The sequence below is a fragment of the Diabrotica undecimpunctata genome, chromosome 7, assembly GCF_040954645.1.
Source record: "Diabrotica undecimpunctata isolate CICGRU chromosome 7, icDiaUnde3, whole genome shotgun sequence".
Lineage (NCBI taxonomy): Eukaryota > Metazoa > Arthropoda > Insecta > Coleoptera > Chrysomelidae > Diabrotica > Diabrotica undecimpunctata.
The window spans coordinates 18,387,307-18,408,304 of record NC_092809.1 but is presented as its reverse complement, the minus strand read 5'-3'; the positions used below and the strand labels follow the sequence as shown (position 1 = coordinate 18,408,304).

Sequence of the window (20,998 nt, the reverse complement as noted above, 5' to 3'; positions counted from 1 at the left end):
CGTTCTTTAAATTTTTAGTAATCTTTGTAGGCCCTGGTAAGCGAATTATTATGTTATCCTATCTTGTTCTAGTGGTTCTTGTCTTTGAAGGATGCTTCAGTAAGTTGTACGGTTATTGCCTAAAGCAATTTAGCATGACTTGCTAATACATATTTTAGTTTGTTAACATAGACTAACGAACTGTAACTGTTTTATCTGCATCTAATATTTTTTATTCTGATTCACTGCTGTAATTTATAACCTCCTCAATGTCATGTTCCTCTTCTTCTGATTTATCTTCGCATGCCACTGATTCACTATACCTATTATCTAGTCCTACTTCTTCTAAAAGTTTCTGCAAGTAAACTTGCTCGTGTTCGTAATCTCCCATTGCAAAAAACAATGTTTTAATTAGAATTAAGGATATGTACAAATATACAATAGCTTACCAAGGAATATTTTTGTATCGGTATAAGCGGCGCCGGTCTGAGACACTCGAAAGCTCGTTTACTATACTATACTACACTATTACACTGTCATTTTTACATGACGACTAACTGTCAGTCACAACGATACATGAAGGTACTGAAATGTTCGGCTCTTTACAAGAACCTGTTTAAACCAACATAAAAACAGTCTATCCGGTCTTTCACACAGTGACGCCATTACCCAAATGTTAAGTAAGTAATTTTGGTTAACACTATAAAAATAAATACATATTTAAATTGCACAAGGAAACTAAATTCCTGTAGTAGGCTGTATACTATAGGTAACACAAAAAAAATTTTTTATAAAATATTTGAATAGTACATTGTTGCAAAGAAAAATAGAAGACTTTTTAAATGAGGTGTCCCCTGACCTCGGCTTTTATTTAAAAAAAAATCGTCGATTACCTCATTACGCCAAAACTGATGACGCCGACACATAATAGCAATTATTGGCCATTTAAACGTTAAGACGTGTTTTAACTTTTTTTAAAGTTTCTGAAACAATGAATTTATTGCACTACTTGTGCATAATACTGTATAAATAATTATTTATTCAACACTAGATATAACATACTTGTCATACTTTGTTAGATATTTTAAATTTTAAATGTGAAATAAACATATTTTTCTTACTATATCTTTCAATGTAAACGAAATATTATACAATAAAAAATTGATGTATTATGCAGAAATCATATCGATATTTGTTTCTAATTTTTTTTTCATAGTCTTTATTTAGATTTTTTGTGCTACCGGCCACGCAAACGCCATCCATTTTAAAATTAAAATACACACAAGGTCCTGTGAAAATTCGTATTACTTTCACAGCTCTTTGATCACAGATAATGGAAAATGGCTGCTAATACCTACTTTTTTAAAATCCGTTCTCGAGTAAAAGGGAGATCCGTTGTGAGTTAGGATTAAAAATCAATGTATTTGTTCAAAAGATCTCTATCACAACAGATTAGGGATATGTAAAAAATATTCTGGTATTTAATTTAGGTTTGTATTGTAATAGAATTTAAAATTGTTAAGTAGGTGTTAAAATTGACTTTATCATGTCATTCACTCGTTGCCAGCTTTATATAAAATGGGTTATAAGTATAGTTTAAAGTAAAATATATTAAAGGATTCATTACACTAAGTTTAGGAGTATGTGGGCACTTAAATAGTGTTAACTTCTGGAGTATTAACCCGTAACCGGTGACGTCCGATTTTAGGAACATAACCGGTGACGTGGAGTCTCCGGGACTCATCATAAATATGCTGGTCTCATTCAAATTTAAATAATTATTTTGTCACATTGTTTATAATAATCTATTCTTTAGACATTTTTACAATATCCTATTGCCTTTTTAGTTCTTTCTGTTACTAACTATTCTTATTATTATCATTTTTGCTAAAAGTTGCAAATAAATAAAGTACGGTGTTACGTCGCAAAACTTATTTTTTTTTTAATATTTCTAAATTTATTATGTACAAATGGTTTTAATATTAGGTGTAACAAATATTGAATAATCTATGGTAATAAAAAGTATAATCAGTAGTCTAAACGTAACGGAACGCGCAGGGGGTAAATAAGAACAAAAAATGGGGATTTTTTTTATTCTTTTTTAACATTAAAGTTTCTGCATATTTTATGACAACAAGTCAAGCAAATGGATTTTTTACAACAGACACATAAATAAGATGTCTTCCAATGAAGTTTTGATGGGCAAATGTAGCAAGATTTTCGAACTGCTAACCGACCTTCATGAATAGAAGGAGGTTCAACCACGCACAGTATTCGCTTTATGTTTTCTCTTATTTCTGTCAAGATTCTGCTGTTATACATTCGTTGTTTCATATATTCTTTAATAATACTTTCAGCCAGTACCTTCATAAAATCTTTCCTGTCTAAAGGTTTGGATTCTCTGTAACACTGATACATAATAAAAGCGTTAACTGTACTCATATCAAGTATTTTGTAAAGTATGGCCATTGGCCAACGTTGCGTTCTTCTGAATGAACTGTAAACCGTACATTTTTCATTCAAAGCATCAACGCCGCCTTTCTTCATATTATACAGACTAATTATTTCTGGTTTTTTTGCTTTTTCATCTACGGCTATACTATGATGCATTGAGGATACTAGTATGACGGCTTTGTTTTTTTAGGAACATGCGAAAGGAGGGTAATGTCTTTTGTAAAGCCGTATCTAACTAGATCAATCACTCTATGCCTTTGACGAAGAAACTCAGGAGGAATATGTCTTTTAACCTTTTTCATAGTTCCCACATATGTTAGGCCATTAGATTTCAACAACTAAACTAGTTCTATAAACGTGAACCAATTTTCAGCTGTCACATTACGATTACTGCCAAATAATGGCTTAGAAAGCCGTAACACAGATTGAGTAGGTTTAGCAAACTTTTTTTCAGTTACTAAAGGCTCATTCCGTCGGAATATTGGCCTGTATATACATACGCATTGTACACATAGTTGTCTCTTGCATCTGTTAATATCATAATTTTAAGTCCATATTTTCGTGGTTTGTTTGGAATATACATTCTAAAGCGTGATCTACCCCGGAAACCAACTAACATTTCATCAATGCATATACAGTGTGGCGCACCGAAAACAGCAAACACCGAAACAGAGGCATTTACTGGCAGATGATTCCTTTTTTGAAAAAACGCTCGGACCCGTCGATTTTGTTTTCGAGGGGGACACAAAATTGGCATAAAATCACTTTAACATTTGCAGCCCCTTAAGCGGGGGTGGCATCATCCCTAAAATCTTAAATGAAAAGGGGGGTCGAATGATCCATTATTTGAAAGGTCTTTCAACTCCCTTTATAATGATGTAAAATTCATGTATTCAATACAGTAGTTTTGGAGATTTATTGATTTAAAGTTTAAAGTAGACTTTAATAGGTACATCAAATTAGTTTGTACTTCTTTCAGAAGAAATTTGAGTAAAAGCATTTTCTTGATAAGTAAATGCTTTTATTTACTACGCCCATGGTTTATTAATAATAAAAATAGCAATTGAAGTGTCCTTTGTGACAAAAAAAGTTGTTTCTTGAAGAAAGATAAGCAGAGAATGCCACGTACTTATTTTAAATAGGAAATAGTACATTAGTTTGAGATTGATTTGACAAATCTTTGTTGTTAAAATATCATTTATTGCTTTATACATAAATTAACCATGGTATATTCCACGGCAGAAAGGGTTGAAATTATTGAAATATTTTTCGGAAATAATCAGTGCGCTAATAGAACAGCACAAATTTTTAATGAGCGACATGAGAACAATAATGTGCACCGAAAATATGTTCTAGAACTTGTAGCTAAATTTCGGAAAACTGGATCAGTCGCCAATAAAAAACGTAATATTGAAAATCCTATAAGGAACAAAGCAACAGAAGTGAATAGTAGAATTTTGTGAAGTTATGAGTGAACTAATTACAAACGATGAACAATTTTTATTTAACATTTGCTTTTCCGACGAATGTTCCTTTTTTTAAATGGCGAAGTAAATCGTCATAATTGTCGATATTGATCGGACTCTAATCCCAGAATTTACCATGAGGTACACACACAGCAGCCACAAAAATTAAATGTTTGGGCTGGCATTTTTGGCGATCATTTGGTTGGTCCTTTTTTCTTACCTGGAAATTTGACTGGTGAAATGTATTTGGAATTACTGCAAAATGCCATAGATCCTGCGCTAACAGATATAATTGAAAATCAGAATGATGGTCGATACGTTGAGAATATGTTGATGTTCCAACAGGATGGTGCCCCACCACATTACGCATTAAGAGTTCGGCATTATTTAGATCAGACTTTTCCAGGTCAATGGATTGGTAGAAGAGGTGCCGTTGAATGGCTCCCAAGATCGCCAGATTTATCACCTTTGGATTTCTTTTTGTGGGGTTGCTTAAAAAGCAAAATCTATGCTACTCAGCCAACATCCTTAGAAGATTTACGACAAAGAATTGTAAATGAGTGCCATCAAATTACTCCTCAAATATTGCAAAATGCCCGGCAACGTTTTCAGCAAAATCTTTATTATTGCATGGAAAGTAATGGTGGTCATTTTCAACATTTACTCGGCTGACAGGTCAGTTCATTCTTTATTTTTTAACAACTTTGCTGCTATGTATTGATCTCCTCTTACGATGATGTATTTAAACTTTAAATCAATAAATCTCCAAAACTACTGAATTGAAGTACATGAATTTTACATCATTGTAAAGGGAGTTGAAAGACCTTTTAAATGATGGATCATTCGACCCCCCTTTCTATTTAAGATTTTAGGGATGGTGCCACCCCCGCTTAGGGGGCTGCAAATGTTAATGTGATTTTATGCCAATTTTGTTTCCCCCTCGATAACAAAATCGACGGGTCCAAGCGTTTTTTTTTTAAAAGGAATCATCTGCCAGTAAATGCATCTGTTTCGTTTTCGGTGCGCCACCCTGTATATTCACCAACAGTAAACTCCATTTGACAGGTTTGAATAAAAGATTCAAATAGTTCTCGAATTGGTGCTAGTGGATTTACGGCTTCTCGTTGTTCTTTTGTAGAAGGATCATCAAAACGTAAACAAGTCAATAAAACTGAAAATCTCTTGTCCGTTTCATCTGTAGCAAATAGACATTCGATGTCTTCATCATTGGACTTAAATACTGTAAATCAGTAAGCCTAAAAATGCTTCCATTTCGACCTGGTCGACATTTTTTAATTCCGGCTTATTTTCATTTTTGTATTTGACACTAATACTCGCCAATTTTATTTTTCTCCATTCGACTACAACATTTAACATTTGATTTGTAAATAAACAGTTCCAAATTTCCTTTGGAGGTGCCGAAAGACCAAGAGACCGAGCCTTTCCTTGCAGCCCCGGTAAATGTACAATTATATTATTCTTTTGAGTACGAATATCTTTTGGTGCACCAGCTGACCACTTAAATCTGTTTTTACCATAAAAGTAATTTGAAGATCTTGACACCAATATATTATTTTCATCATTACTAGACGAGTCTTGGTTTAAAATTTCTGGAATATTGTCTTCTGTATCAGATTCACTATTAGACTGCTCAGATGCCGAATCATGACTTCTTTCTATTACCGCATTACTGTCAATATCATCAATATCACTATATTGAGAGTCCAAATCACTGAACCAATGTAACACTTTCTCTTCAAACTTCGGATCTATACCAATAACCAATCGTGACTTACTTGGTCGATGATTTATTACAGTTTATACGAAGAAATATAAAACGCTCGATAAAAAGTATTTAACGGTGACGTTGAGTCTCGCTGACTCCAGTAACGTCTGGTCTCGCAAATGGCTAAATGTAAACTAATCAAACAAAAACGCTTGGTTTATAAACTATTTTTAGAAAAGTACGATTACGGGTTAAAATAACCAACGAGGTTCGTCTCATACTAGTTATCCATGAGCATTCTGAAAAAACACTTAACAAGCTGACACTTAAAAAGTAATGTTCCAAAAGACAATCCCTTTGTACTGTTAGATACATTTAACCACCAAAGCAACAGACTGACAGAAACGAAATAAAGGTTGACTGTACACTTGTTTAAAAAACTTTTCGCAACACAAGAGGTGTATAACATCCACGCAGAGACCTGCTGAGACCCTCTCAAAATCCAAACTAATTTCATCAATCACCATATTACCCTCGTTAGCATACGCACAAACAGATCTTTTCCTTTGCTCCTCCATAAACGTAGAATTTACCGTTTCAGCCGTGCCGTGGGTACAAAACAGTTCACTTCAAAGTGAATTTGATATATTATGGAGAGATGGATATTTACATAAGGTTGTTTGATTATGCCCCGACTTTATTTTTTTTTTAATTTGAGATTTTTCTTAATAACGAATTTTCTGACAAAAAATATCAGCTATTTAATTTAAGGTATTTTTTCGAAATTTATTGATTTCTTTATTTTACAAAATTAAAAGTTAAGAAAGAATATTTGTTTATATGGGGTGTTAAAATAAAAACATACAATAATATTTTGTAGAAATAATTATTATTGATATTGATGTAGAAAGTCAAGAAATTCAGAAGCGAAATGCGAGAGGAAAAAAACTTTTAGAGCATTGCATAAGTTACTAAAAGAAAAGCTTTAGAACAACAACGAAAAAATACTATAAATCCTAAAATAATAGCTGTCGAGAATTTAAATCACGATTAAAAATTTTTAAAGACACTAACAGTGAAATTCTATATGATAAAAACTCAGTTCTTAACAGATGGGCATAACATTTCAGCGAACATCCAAATATAAACGATATTGAAGGAGATAACAAACTAGACAATCAACAAAATCTATAATGTTAACTCTACAGTGAAGACCCAACAAGAGAAAAAGTGTCAAATGCCATCCTAAAACTCAAATACAATAAAGCCCTAGGAATCGATTAAATCTGTTCGGAAATGTCTAAAAAAAGGTAGTGATCAATTTTTTACAGCAGTTTATAAACTAATAGTACTTATAGGGTAGAATGAATGGGTACCAGAAGAGTGGCTTAAGGGAATAATATGCCCGTTGCATAAAAGGGATGATCAACTGGAGCATAAGAACTATAGAGGCATATAGTACTCTGTTAGCATCTGAGTATAAAATCTTTGGCAATGTATTGTTTAAACGACTTAAACATTTTACAAAGGATATTGTTGGTCAATATCAATGCGGATTTACTGCTAGACAGTCAACTACACATCAAATTCAAGTACATAAGCAGATTCTAAAAAAAATAACTAGAATATAACATAGATACACAGCATCTCTTCGTCGACCTCAAAGCAGCCTATGACAGTGTGAAAAAAAACTATATAATGCAATGATAGACTTTGGGATCGCAAAGTTTAAGGATTAGTTAAGTTGACCCAACTAACAATGCAAAATGTAAGCTCATGCGTTAGAATTGAAGGAGAAAACTCTACGTTCTTTGATGAAGATGAAGACAGGGGGACGCGCTGGCGTGTCTCATCTTTAATAATATTTTAAAAAAGGCAATCAGACAATTAAATATTAGAATGAATGGAACTATTTTTAATTGATCGACACAAATTTTCAAATTCGCTGATGATATAGATGTAGTGGTCAGATGTATAGTCCGTCTAGAAAATATCCGGAAAAAAGAAAGCAGAATTATAATTTTACGGTATTTATTTCTATCACTTGAAATATGAAATTTCAAGAAATAATTCATCCCATTTACTTATACAACCTCCATTTAAATCTAAACACTTAACTAAACGTCCAGGTACAGCCGAAACTAGGTCAAGGCCATAATTTTTGGTAATGGTGTTCCAGGCCTATAAAACTGTTCGAATCAAATCTTCTTTATCTCGTGGCGTTGCTCTTTTCACTTCAATCTTCATCAGTCCCCATATGTTTTCAATGGGACTAAGATCTGGAGATGCTGCTGGCCACATAATTGTTGCCAATTCGTGTTCTTGCATCCAAGCTTGAATATAAGCAGAAATATGGCATCTTGCATTATGTTGCTAAAAACGCAACCCGTCTGGATATAAAACATGAGCCGTTTCAAGAAGAAAACCATTTAGGGTATCACAATATTTCGCACTATCAACAGTACCATTAACTATACAGAGAGGGGTAGCACCACGCTGAGATATTGCTCCCCAAACCATTATTTTAGTACGAAATTTGAACATTTTCTCTTGATAGGACTTTTAGATAATTTGCACCAAGCTGGAAACAACTTTCATCAGATATAAAGACATTAAAATTATCTTCTCGAAAACGTTGAAAAAAATCTATTCTTCTTTGTCTTTGCAGAGGTGTCATTGTAGGGATTTTTTTTAGATTCCTTGATATGTAGCCTTGCTTTTTCAGCTACATGCGGACAGTTTATGGGCATACTTTTATTCTTAGTTGATTTCCAAATCTGTTCGCTAATTTTCGAAAACCTAGGCGCGGATTTTGTCATCCTAAAGCGACTAAAGCATTAGAATTGTTTCCGCGAATCTTACGCGGTCTACCCGAAACTGGCCTATGTCTCATATCTATGCCAGTTTTTATCCTCTTTATTGTCTCATACACTGCACTTTTTCCGAGTTCAGTGAGTTGCAATAATTTTGTAATGTTTCGAACACCCTTTCTATACAAATATTCTACCACTTTTCTTTTTTCTACTTGCGACATTATTTCACGAATCTTAAGTCTGTGTACACACAACAATATTTGACAGATGGTGTTGTCATGCAATTTTGTCCATAATCTACTATCGGCACAACCTACTTGATGCATTACTTTTGTCTTAAAATGTTACAAAAAGAAAATCTATTAAAATTAGGAAAAATATAAAATTCCGGATACTTTCTAAACGGACTATATTAGAGACATGATGCAGTGTTTGACAAGTCTTGCGGACACGGCAAGTGAATTAGGACTTGTGGTAAACGAGGAAAAAACCAAATAAGCAACGAAATAAAAAGAAGCATAGCAATAGCAAACAGAACTGTTCGCGGTCTCAAGAAACATTTAAAAAATAAAAATTTAAAACGTGCAGTAAAGCTCAATATATACAAGACCTAAATAAGACCGGTTTTAATATATTGTTACGATAAATATACTGGCCTAACTTTTATGACTAATTATTCTGTTTTATTGTAGAAATTTCGGTGGAAGTCTAGATTCAAATTATGGTGAATTCTCCAACTTGATGTTCTCGACTATTCCAGTATATCAGGATTTCGTATATAAATACAACATTTTTATATGGAGGGACAGTTAATACTCAAGACCCGCGCTCGCGAATTTGTACGTACGGATATAATAAATTATTGTCAGATAAGTTAATATAAATAAAGAAATAAATTAAATCCGTAAGTGTTATAGATATTGAACCTTTTAATAAATTCACAACAAATGGTGTCAGAACAGTGGAATACTTAGATAAATTGCGAAAATAAATTACAAGTGAATATAAAATAAATTGTGAAAATGGCTACGATTTATGAGCTGACAGTGACTACTTTAAGAAGACATCTAGAAGACAGAGAATTAGCTTCTACCGGAAAAAAGGCTGAGTTAGTCCAACGACTAAAGAACGCTTTGCTAGAAGAAGGACTAGATCCAGAGACTTATATATTTGAAGACAAACATGATGCTGTCATCTCGTCGATTTCGAAATTAGAGAACAAAGTCTCTGGCGATATTTCGAAAGTTTCCGGCGACATCGCTTCTTTAGAAAGCAAAGTCACTTCTGAGATGTCTGCCCTGGACGATAGAATATCTTCGTTAAAAAACCAAGTTGCTGCCGATATGTTAGCCTTCGAAGAAAAGATTAAAGAGATGGAAAGGAAGATGGAAGAAACAGGGACAGCAGAGAGAGGTAACAATCCGATTACAGTGGAGATAAAAGAAGACGAGACGAAATTTAAGTTGGAGACACGGCCGAAATTTGAAGGAAGTGGAGGTTCTATTCATGTTAAAGTCCCAACTTTCGACGGAAAATCATCATGGAACAACTACATGAAACAGTTCGAATCAGCCGCAAGAGCAAATGGATGGTCTGAAAAAGAAAAGGCTGTAAACCTGACTATCGCTCTTCGAGGAGATGCCTTAGATGTGCTTCAGACCATAGCCGTAGAGGAGACCGATGATTTCGAACAACTGAAGAAGAGGTTAAATATGCGATATGGCCACGAACATTTGGAGCATGTATATCAGTCACAGCTTAAAAATCGTAGACAGAAGAAAGATGAGGCTCTTCAAGAATATGAGGTAGATATTGCCAGATTAGTACGATATGCTTATCCAACAGCTCCCGAAGACATGATGGAAAAATTGGCCGTTCAAACGTTTATTGATGGTCTTCGTGATCATGAAATGCAGAGAACACTGCGATTAGCTCGTCACAAGACGCTGGTTGATGTCCTATCCGCCGCCCTCGAATATGAGTCAGCTACGCAGGCCTCTGGCGGTTACAGTAAAGTTAGGACTGTAAAAGAGGAAGAAGATGAAGATAAACTTGACCAGCTCGTTAATATGATGAAAAGCATGACATGCAAGAAAACGAAGACCATAAAATCAAGAAACTCACCATCGGAAAAACCAGAACGAGTCGGCTTTAGGGGAGCAGCTTCGACCAGGAACTTTTCCAAAGACCCTCTTATACTAATAGCTTCTTTGAAATGTCGTGAAGATAGTGTATATGTAGATGGAGAAATAAATGGTAAAAGACATACGTTGTTGGTGGATACCGGAGCGACCAGAACCATTATACGCCCGACAGTTATAAACAGCCGAAAGAAACTGTTACCAACGAGGTTACGACTTCGGACCGCTACAGGTGAAAATGCCAACATTCATGGAGAAATCCAGGTACAATTGGGAATTGGGGCAGAAAAGTTTGTCCATACTGTTATAGTTGCTGACATCGAAGAGGATGTTATATTAGGAATGGACGTAATGAATATGCATGGATTCCAATTGGATTTTAAGAATAAGGTAATCAAAGTTGGCAACGAGGAGGTATTTCTCCATCCACATAATGACAACACTGTGCAAGCAGCCATTACAGAAGATACAGTCGTGCCTGCGAGAAGCGAAACGATCATAGTAGCGCGACTACAGGGAATTGTAGACGAAGGGAGACCTGTTATGATGGAGCCTTGGAACCACGACGATGAGGTTGGCCGTGGAATCATAATTGGAAAGGAATTGGTGACTTCGGCTAAAGAAATTCCTGTGAGACTTATCAATGTCAACTACTACCCAGTGACCATAAAGAAAGAGACAAAAGTAGGAACTTGTGTACCTGTGACATCCATAATCCGTCAGGCGACAACATCTGATAATTCCAACGATAAATTCGACCAAATGGTTGCAGTTGCAGGACAGTCTCTAAATCAGATGGAGAAAAGGAAATTAAGGGAATTTCTTCGGCAGTATCGTGATATTTTCGTACCGAAAGGAGGAAAGACGGGAAGAACTACGGTTGTTAAGCATAAAATTGATACTGGTAATGCTAAGCCAATTCGTCAAACAGCTCGACGATTACCACAGGCGAAAAGAGAGGAAGCTGAAACGATTGTTCAGGAAATGAAGAAAGACGGGGTGATAGAACCTTCTACGAGCCCATGGGTCTCTCCGGTGGTCCTGGTTAAGAAGAAAGACGGAACGACGAGGTTCTGTGTGGATTACCGTTTGCTGAACAACGTTACCAAGAAAGATAGTTATCCTCTGCCTCGGATCGATGACACATTGGACACATTGGCTGGAAGTAAATTGTTTTCTACTTTGGATTTGAAGTCTGGATACTGGCAGGTAGAAATGGACCCAGTAGATAAAGAAAAGACAGCCTTCACCACAGGATCTGGATTGTGGCAATTCAACGTTATGCCAGTTGGACTCTGTAATGCTCCTGCGACATTTGAGAGGCTTATGGAAAATGTGTTAAGAGGGTTATCTTGGAAAACATGCCTGGTTTATTTAGATGACATAATCGTCTTGGGGGAGACATTCGAAGATCATTTGAGGAATTTAGAAAACGTTTTTAATCGACTTAAAGCTGCCCAATTGATGCTAAACCCCAAGAAGTGCCAGCTATTTCAAGGTAAAGTCAATTATCTGGGTCATATAGTCAGTAAAGAAGGAGTGGCCGTGGATAAGGGAAAAATCGATTCCATTAAGGAATGGCCAAAACCAACTGACAAACATCAAGTGAGAAGTTTTCTTGGACTATGTACTTACTACCGGAGGTTTATTAAGAAGTTTGCAGATATCGCTAAGCCATTAACGCGACTTACAGAGGAATCAAGAGAATACCGCTGGGATATAGACTGCCAAAATGCCTTTGAAACGTTGAAAAAGCATTTAATAACAGCACCAATTTTGGGGTATCCACTGCCAGAAGGAGAGTTCATCTTAGATACGGATGCAAGTAATGTGGGAATTGGAGGAGTGCTGTCTCAGATTCAAGGAGGACAGGAACGAGTCCTCGGATATTTTAGTAAAGTTCTTTCAAAACCAGAACGGAATTATTGCGTCACGAGAAGAGAACTTCTGGCAGTAGTGAAATCAGTAGAGCACTTCTATCAATATCTCTATGGCAGAAAGTTTCTAATCCGAACCGACCATGCCGCCCTTAAGTGGTTGATGCAGTTTAAGAATCCAGAGGGTCAGATAGCCAGGTGGATCGAACGACTCCAAGAATACGATTTTAAGATTGAGCACCGGGCCGGAGTTAGCCACAGAAACGCTGATTCTCTTTCCAGAAGGCCATGCCCAGCAGAGTGTTCCCACTGCAACAAAACGGAATCCAAGGAAGCAGCAGTGCTAAGAACGACGATTGTCAACGACGACTGGACGCCTACTAAGATAAGGGAAGAACAAGAGAGAGATCCAGTTATACAGAAAATCCGAAAATGGAAAGAGGAAAACCGTCGACCACCTTGGCAGGAAATATCAAACCTATGCTCAGTAGTTAAGACGTATTGGGCCCAGTGGGACTCATTTATCATCGAAGATGGCTTGCTCAAACGAGTCCTGGAAAATGATGACGGTTCAGAGAAGAGAAGACAGTTGGTGATCCCAAAGAGCAGAATAGCCGAAGTACTTCGTCAGTTACACGACAGTCCATCGGGAGGGCATTTTGGGGTAAAGAAAACCCTTCAGCGAATTCGGGAACGGTTTTATTGGATGAACAGTTCCGACGACGTAAAAGACTGGTGTAAGAAATGTACTATTTGTGCTACGAGTAACGGGCCTCACCGGAAAAGGAGAGCTCCTATGAGACAATATAATGTTGGAAGCCCGTTTGAAAGAATAGCTTTGGACATTGCAGGGCCATTTCCAGAAAGTGAAAATGGGGGCAAGTACATGTTGGTAGTAATGGATTACTTCACTAAGTGGGTCGAGATTTACGCACTTCCAGACCAGAAGGCCGCCACCGTTGCAGATAAGTTGATCCAAGAATATATCAGCCGATTTGGAGTGCCTTTGGAGATCCATAGTGATCAAGGCAGGAACTTCGAAAGTGATCTATTCCAAGGAATATGTGATAGACTAGGCATGAAGAAAACAAGAACTACCGCGTATCATCCGCAATCGGATGGTATGGTAGAACGAATGAATAGGACAGTTGGCAAGTATTTGACAAAGATGGTGTCCGATCATCAGCGAGACTGGGACCAATACCTTCCGTTCTTCACAATGGCCTACAGATCTGCTGTTAACGAATCAACAGGCCAGACACCAGCCAAAGTCCTATTCGGACGCGAAATGCGACTACCTTGTGATCTAGAATTTGGGTGTCGACCTGGAGAAGATTTAGCAGGTGAAGATTATGTGATCGAATTACGAAGAAGAATGGACGATGTACATGAGTTGGTCCGTTCCCACCTTCAGATCGCTAGCGACCGAATGAAGAAACGGTACGATACACAAGCCGAAAAGGGTTGCTTTAAGAAGAACGACAAAGTATGGCTGTATAATCCCAAGAAGCGAATAGGTTGTTCTCCCAAACTGCAGCAGTTTTGGGAAGGTCCATACCTCATCATGGAGAAGATCAACGATGTCATCTACCGAATAAGCAAGGTCCCGAGGGGAAAGCCGATGATAGTACACCATAACCGGTTGGCATCTTTCGAAGGTGACCACGACGTAGATGAAGAAGTGGAAGTAAACCAAGTCCAAGATGTGTTTGACCTCACGTTTGAGGAATTCATGGGTGCCTATGGAGGTACCGGTAAAGCAAGACATGGTGTTACCACTGAAGAAAAGCAAGATCTACTCGCGCTCCCCGATGACTACTCGCTGGCCCTTACCATCCCGGCCAGTATCAAAGACGCACCAGGGTTGGCATCCGTCTTTCGAAGGAAGTTTGGTCGAGTTGCAGAACTTCAATGCCAGGTGCCAGCTCCCGGTAAAACCTTGAAACTCCAAGATGCATCACGTTACCTTTTCTACCTGGTAACAAAAGACACTGCCCGTGACCAACCTACCTACCGAGATGTATGGGAAGCCTTACTTCAATTGAGAGAGCACGTACTAGAGTCCGACGTGCAAAAGTTAGCCATGCCAAAGTTGGAGTGCCGCCAATTAGATTGGAGGGTTATCCGAAATATGGTGGAGGAGATCTTTAAAGACACCGAAGTCCAGGTGTTAGTCTGTTGCAATCCGCATAGTTACTGGTGCGGAGAGAAAACCGTCCCTTGTCATTTTTATACAACTGGAAGTTGTAAAAGAGGGTCCAGTTGCCGATACCAGCATACAGTTCCGGTTCCAGTCCCGACAAGGTTCCAGGAGGAACCATCTTTTAAGAGGGGGGCAATGTTACGATAAATATACTGGCCTAACTTTTATGACTAATTATTCTGTTTTATTGTAGAAATTTCGGTGGAAGTCTAGATTCAAATTATGGTGAATTCTCCAACTTGATGTTCTCGACTATTCCAGTATATCAGGATTTCGTATATAAATACAACATTTTTATATGGAGGGACAGTTAATACTCAAGACCCGCGCTCGCGAATTTGTACGTACGGATATAATAAATTATTGTCAGATAAGTTAATATAAATAAAGAAATAAATTAAATCCGTAAGTGTTATAGATATTGAACCTTTTAATAAATTCACAACAATATATGGGACTGAAACGTGGACCCTATCTTAAAATGATGAATGAGTAAATTCATTACCGGGGATTCTAGCTTTTATATATGACACTGGTGAAGGAAGTTGAAGACCTAGATCTTGAAGGTGTTTTTCTATAATTTCATGAGGTATTTATGGACAGACGTTGGAGATTATTAGTCTTTTGGCTGGGGTAACCAGTCTTCTTACGGGTAGTTCTACAGAGTTGATTGTAATATTAGGGTATTCTGTTAAAATATGTTCGACAAGTTCAGGATTTGTTAAGTAGATGCATATCCGATTATTGGAAATTCTTAAGGCGAAGCATATGTTTTTGGGGCTAACAATGTTACCTATGGCTTTGACGTAGTCGAGTAGTAATAAGTTTGGTTCAGCATGTATTAATATGGCTTGATCTTTTTTGGGATATGTCGGTTTGGGTTTTGACATAGTAGCAGTTGCATATGAATTTGGATTATTACTGATGATGTTGTTTCCAGACATGGTATTGCTAACTGTAGGAGAACATTGATTTAAGTTGTTACTCATGTAGTCAAAAGTAACTATTTTTGGTTTTCTTGCAATAAAGTTTCGACTGATAGACAGCAATTGTAGCGCATATCTGTATTACTGGTTGCCTGGCTAATACTTCGCCAAACCAGTCCTTGATAGGACTGGCTTATGTTAAATGTGACAAAAAACGACAGCTGAATGTTTTGGTTAGAAGAGTATTAATAAACAATTTCTTACCGAATAATATTACAGCTGTTGATGTTAAAAACTCTACACACCCATTGCTAATAACTTTTTGTTGGTTAAATACTTTTAAACACTGGTATTTACCGTGATAAACAGCCAATTTTTACACTGATTCACATAGCAGTATGTACTCGTTCGAATGACATACTGTAAATCTAAAGGCCGTATGACACTATGCATTTTCTTGTATCATTTCTTATATCGTTTCTGATAATGGATAGTGTCATACAAGCGTATAGTTCTTATATCAGAAACGATACAAGAATTTGTGTCCGCTGCAGTTTCTTGTACAAGAAATGCGCCAATTTGTGCGCAAAAACGTAAAACTTCTGTCATAATGGCGGCTGGAGGAGAACTTTGATATACAATTAGACCAAGCAGACATCAGAAAAAAGTGCCCACCAACAATAACCAAGATTAGAACAGCAGTAGCCAAATTGAAAAACAATAAATCACAGGGATTGAATCAAATAGCATCGGAACTACTGAAAGTAGGAGGAGATGTATTACAAAAAGCAATACATAACCGCCTTAAAAAAATCGTGATGAGTTTAAAGATTATTTTATATCTCCAAATAAGAGAGTAGAATTTCAAGAGCATGCCATTCAAACACAATTTGTAAAAAAAAACAAATCAATTATTATAACCAAATTATTAATTATTTCTGTCTTCCATTACAGCCTGTTGAATATCTTTAAAAATTGTGGTTTCCAATTTAGTTTTAATATTGGGACATTTTATTTCTTTCATTTTTGAACCACAGTATTTTAAAAAATAATCAGTAGCATCTGGCTTGGGGTCCTCAGGTACTGCAATTCTATTCTTATATGTGTCAAAATTTCGACCAATCATGTGCCGAATTACATACAATTTCCGGTAAAAGAACTTGCATAGTGTCATACAGAGTACAAATGTACGTGCAAAAAACGATACAAGAAAACATAAATAACTTTCTATATCAGAAACGATATAAGAAATGATACAAGAAAATGCATAGTGTCATACGGCCTTAACAAAAATTAAAAGTGATATTTTAGTACTTTGTATATCTACTTTGAATATAAAGTATTTTTAGAACAGTAGTATTTGTTTCAGAAAAAAAAAAAATTAAATAAGTAGGTGAAAGAAATTTACGTTAAATAACATTATGCAAGAATACTATTTATTAAAAAAAAATGTAACAAAATATGCAAAACTATGAACAACATGTTAAGGACACATATATTTACTTTATGCCTAAAATTTAGAAAAGTATTAAACATTATAGAGAACTCCAGTGCAGTTTACCGTGTCTTTTACTACAACGAAAGATTTTCTGCTAATTTCGTTAATCGGTTAGAGGTGTAAGTGGGTTGAATGTACTGTAAGTTTAAAAATTTTAGATATAACCCAAACATTTTCAGAACAATTATGAATATTTTATTTTAGAAAATCACTGTTTAATGAAATTCTATTGGATTTTATCTCACGTGCAATAAAATTTGTGCTATCAGTCAATACTTATCCTCAAGTTTTCAAAACTGCAAAGGTAGTACCTCTGTTTAAGAATAAAGGCTCTATTGACGATTATAACAACTATCGACCCATTTCTTTGTTGCCCATTTTATCAAAAGTTTATGAACGAATTTTAAAAAATCAAATTATTCTACATTTTGAATCTAATATACTGTTTGCCATAAACCAGTACGGATTCCGAAAAAATAAAACAACAACTTTAGCTATTGATCATTTCACTAGCAATGTTTTGGAAGGGTTTGAAAAATATCTTGATACTCTTGCATCGTTTTTAGATCTTACTAAGGCTTTCGATTGTGTCACACATAGTATTTTGCTTAGAAAACTTCCTTATTATAATTTTCATAGTGATGCTATTTAACTAATTGATTCATATATATCAAATCGTGATCAATATGTTCACTTCAACCGGTGTGATTCTCAAAAACAATCTCTGTTGTTTGGTGTCCCTCAAGGTTTGGTTTTGGGTCCAGTATTATTTCTTATCTATATTAATGATCTAGTGTACTCTCAAAATGAAACAGTTAACACTGTTTTATTTGATTTATAAAAAAACTTATTCAATTGGTTTTTAACTAACCGTCTTTCTTTGAACAACTCTAAATCACAAAGTGTTAATTTTACTCTAAGAAATAACACTTGCGTTGAAAACGCTGCTCTACCACAATGTGTAACCGGAGCGAAGTTTCTGGGGATATATTTGGATGCAGGATTAACCTGGGAACAACATATAGTTATTCTATCGAAAAAGCTTTCCCGACAACTTTTCCTCTTTAGGAACCTTGTACAGGGGACTTCCAGGGAAACTATTTTAACAGGCTATCATAGTAATTTTCATTCTCATCTGACATATGCTATTCTCTCCTGGGGTCACTCTTGTCACATTGATAAAGTGTTTGCACAACAAAGAAAGTGTGTTCGTATTATCTCTGGGCTCTGTTATAGAGCAGATTGTAGAAACTCGTTTAGAGCTTTACAAATTTTGACTTTTCCTTGTGTATATATTATGCAGTGTCTGCTGCACATTAAACAAAATCTTAGTCAATACAATGCGCATGTAGATTTTCACAAGTATCCCACCAGATTTAATAATAATCTTACACCAGAATTTAGCCGTCTTGAGAGATCCAAAAATGATTCAAGGTATTTAGCCATTAAATTCTATAACTTAGTGCCAGCTAGAATAAAAGCTCTTAATTTTCATCAGTTTAAGGAGAAAATTAAGAGTTACCTTATAGTGAATGCCTTTTTTACGTATGAGGAGTATTTCACCTCCAATTTTAATTTGTTGTAATCGTTGTAAGTATATTTTAAAACACTGTATTTATGTTTTGTGTTTATATTTATGTGTTTATTAACTATATTGACATATTTTATCTTTGACTTGTAAAAAATACTTTTGTATTGATGTATTACCAATAAACCATCTATCTATCTATCTATCTATCTATCATTTTCAAATGTACTGTAATATGAAAAATATTTAAAATATGTCTGCAAACCATTTAATAAGTTCCAAAATAATTACAGAAATAATAAATTAAGTAACTGAAAACAGGTAAAGGTTTTATTGGTAAAAGCATCTGAGCAATTACATTTACCCGTTTAAATTTAACATAATCTATTTACATATAAAATGTGTTACACCCATGTTTTCTGTTACAGAGCGGCCTCCACGGACTGACTGGCAATCTAGAGTTTAGCGAGGGTAAAAGGGCCAACTTCAAAGTGGACCTTCTAAAATTAAAGAAAGAAGAAATCCGTAAAGTCGGAGAATGGACGGTCACTGACGGAATCAACATTACGGATCCCAATGCCTTCTACGAAAACCACACTCCGAATATAACGCTCATCGTTATGACGAGAGAGGTGAGTAAAACTTTTGCTTTATGACCGCTTCCCTTTTATCTCTAACCCAGATACACAGCCATCTATATCGCTATGTTTAAAAGAACAATTTGGGTTCAGTAGGGTGTTGTCAAAAATTGAGAAAGATAAAGTTTACGGTTATCATATTTTAGGGATAAAATACCATATATAAAGAGATATATATCTCGATACAAAATTGTATAGATATATAAAAATGATGATATTTTTTAGGTTTTTAAATTTAGATTTGGCATATTTCTAAATTTGATGTATATTACTGCAATAGTGGTATAGACAATTAACGGAAACATCTTTATTTTGTATTGCCATCATTGCCCCAATAAAAATTATAAAATGTTTATACATTACAATTAATTATAGAAATAGGTAGTTAAAAATCATCCAAAAAGCTATAATCGGTTCACAATTTGTCGATAGCTCACTACAAGTTTAACCCTAATTAGAGAACTGACATACAGAGAGGATAGGTAATACGATATAATAGTAAAAACCAACCTGAAACTGACGGTTTAAGATGTTTTTGACTAACCCACCTTGTATCTGAAGGAATACAATACAGCAGTCAACCTTATAATCCGATTACGAAGGTATTTTGAATGGTTACAGATGACCGACCAGTGTCGTAGAGTATATGATTGAAACATTTATTTGAACTAAATAAATATATTTTTTAAATTGTACTTATGTAAATTGTATTTTTGTTTTAATAAAACTTCTTTATTTTATTCAAAAATAAAAAGTTTTTTGCCATTTGTAAAAGATACATTTATTTAATTAATGGGAAAGGCGCCAAATGTCACCTGGCAAAATTTTCAATGTGTTTTAAATGTATCCATTATTTTCGAATCCGGAGAAAACGTATTAATATTTTTGAAAAATTTAAACGCAGAATGAAAGATTACATTATTACAGAAAGTCCCTGGAAACTTCTACAACGTTTATTTTAATATGATATGTAACAGGGGTGAAACTAAAAGAGAAAATAGAGTATAATTTTTAATTGAAAGTATTGCATGCAAAAGAAACTTTTTATTTATTCTAATAAATATTTCATTTTGCCTTTAAATTTTTCAAAAATGCTTTTTAGTTTTCTCAGGATTTGAAAAAAAAATGGATACATTTAAAACATATTGAACATTTTGACAGGCGATATTTTTCGCCTTTTCCCTTTAATACCTTACGATTACAACTACTATTACTTACCTTATATAATTACGAGTAGAAAACTAACTAATTGAATATGGTGGTATGTGTTCAATCATCTGCTCAAAATACTTTTCGAAAACATCAGCTGTCATCTCCTCGTGATAGTCTTTTGTACTTTTGGACTGAAATTCCAAAAAACCATGCTTAACAAATCCTTTTTCACTGCCAATGTGAGATATTATTAATCTACTGCCTTTACCAGAAGGTGGGGAGGAGATACCAGTAGACCAACCTTCCATAAAGGCTTGCCTGGAGCTTAATATATTTTTATCTGACCAAATTTTTTTTTAGATTATTACCTGAGTTTACCCATGTTTCATCCTGGTAGAAGATTGGCCTTCCTTTAGCCCGGATTTTTGTATGGATCTTAGATTATTTCTTCTCCAACATATTATCTCCTCCCGGTCAATTAAAAGTGATTTTCGTTCTGATTTCTCCTACCGGAAATTCTTTTAAAACTTGCCACAATTTAGTTCATCCGAGGCAAATCCGGGTCGTCTCTACCTTCTTGTAAAATTTTGTTTAGGT

At 35.3% G+C, this 20,998-nt stretch overlaps 1 protein-coding gene across 1 annotated transcript in view; it reads left to right on the top strand.

Annotated features, from left to right (window-relative positions):
- Nucleotides 1-20,998, top strand: part of LOC140446295 (glutamate receptor ionotropic, kainate 2) — a 429,700-nt gene that overhangs the window by 216,759 nt on the left and 191,943 nt on the right. The window contains exon 8 of the mRNA XM_072538832.1: nucleotides 19,040-19,243. Coding sequence (XP_072394933.1) covers nucleotides 19,040-19,243 — 204 coding nt within the window. The remainder of the gene's footprint in view (nucleotides 1-19,039; nucleotides 19,244-20,998) is intronic.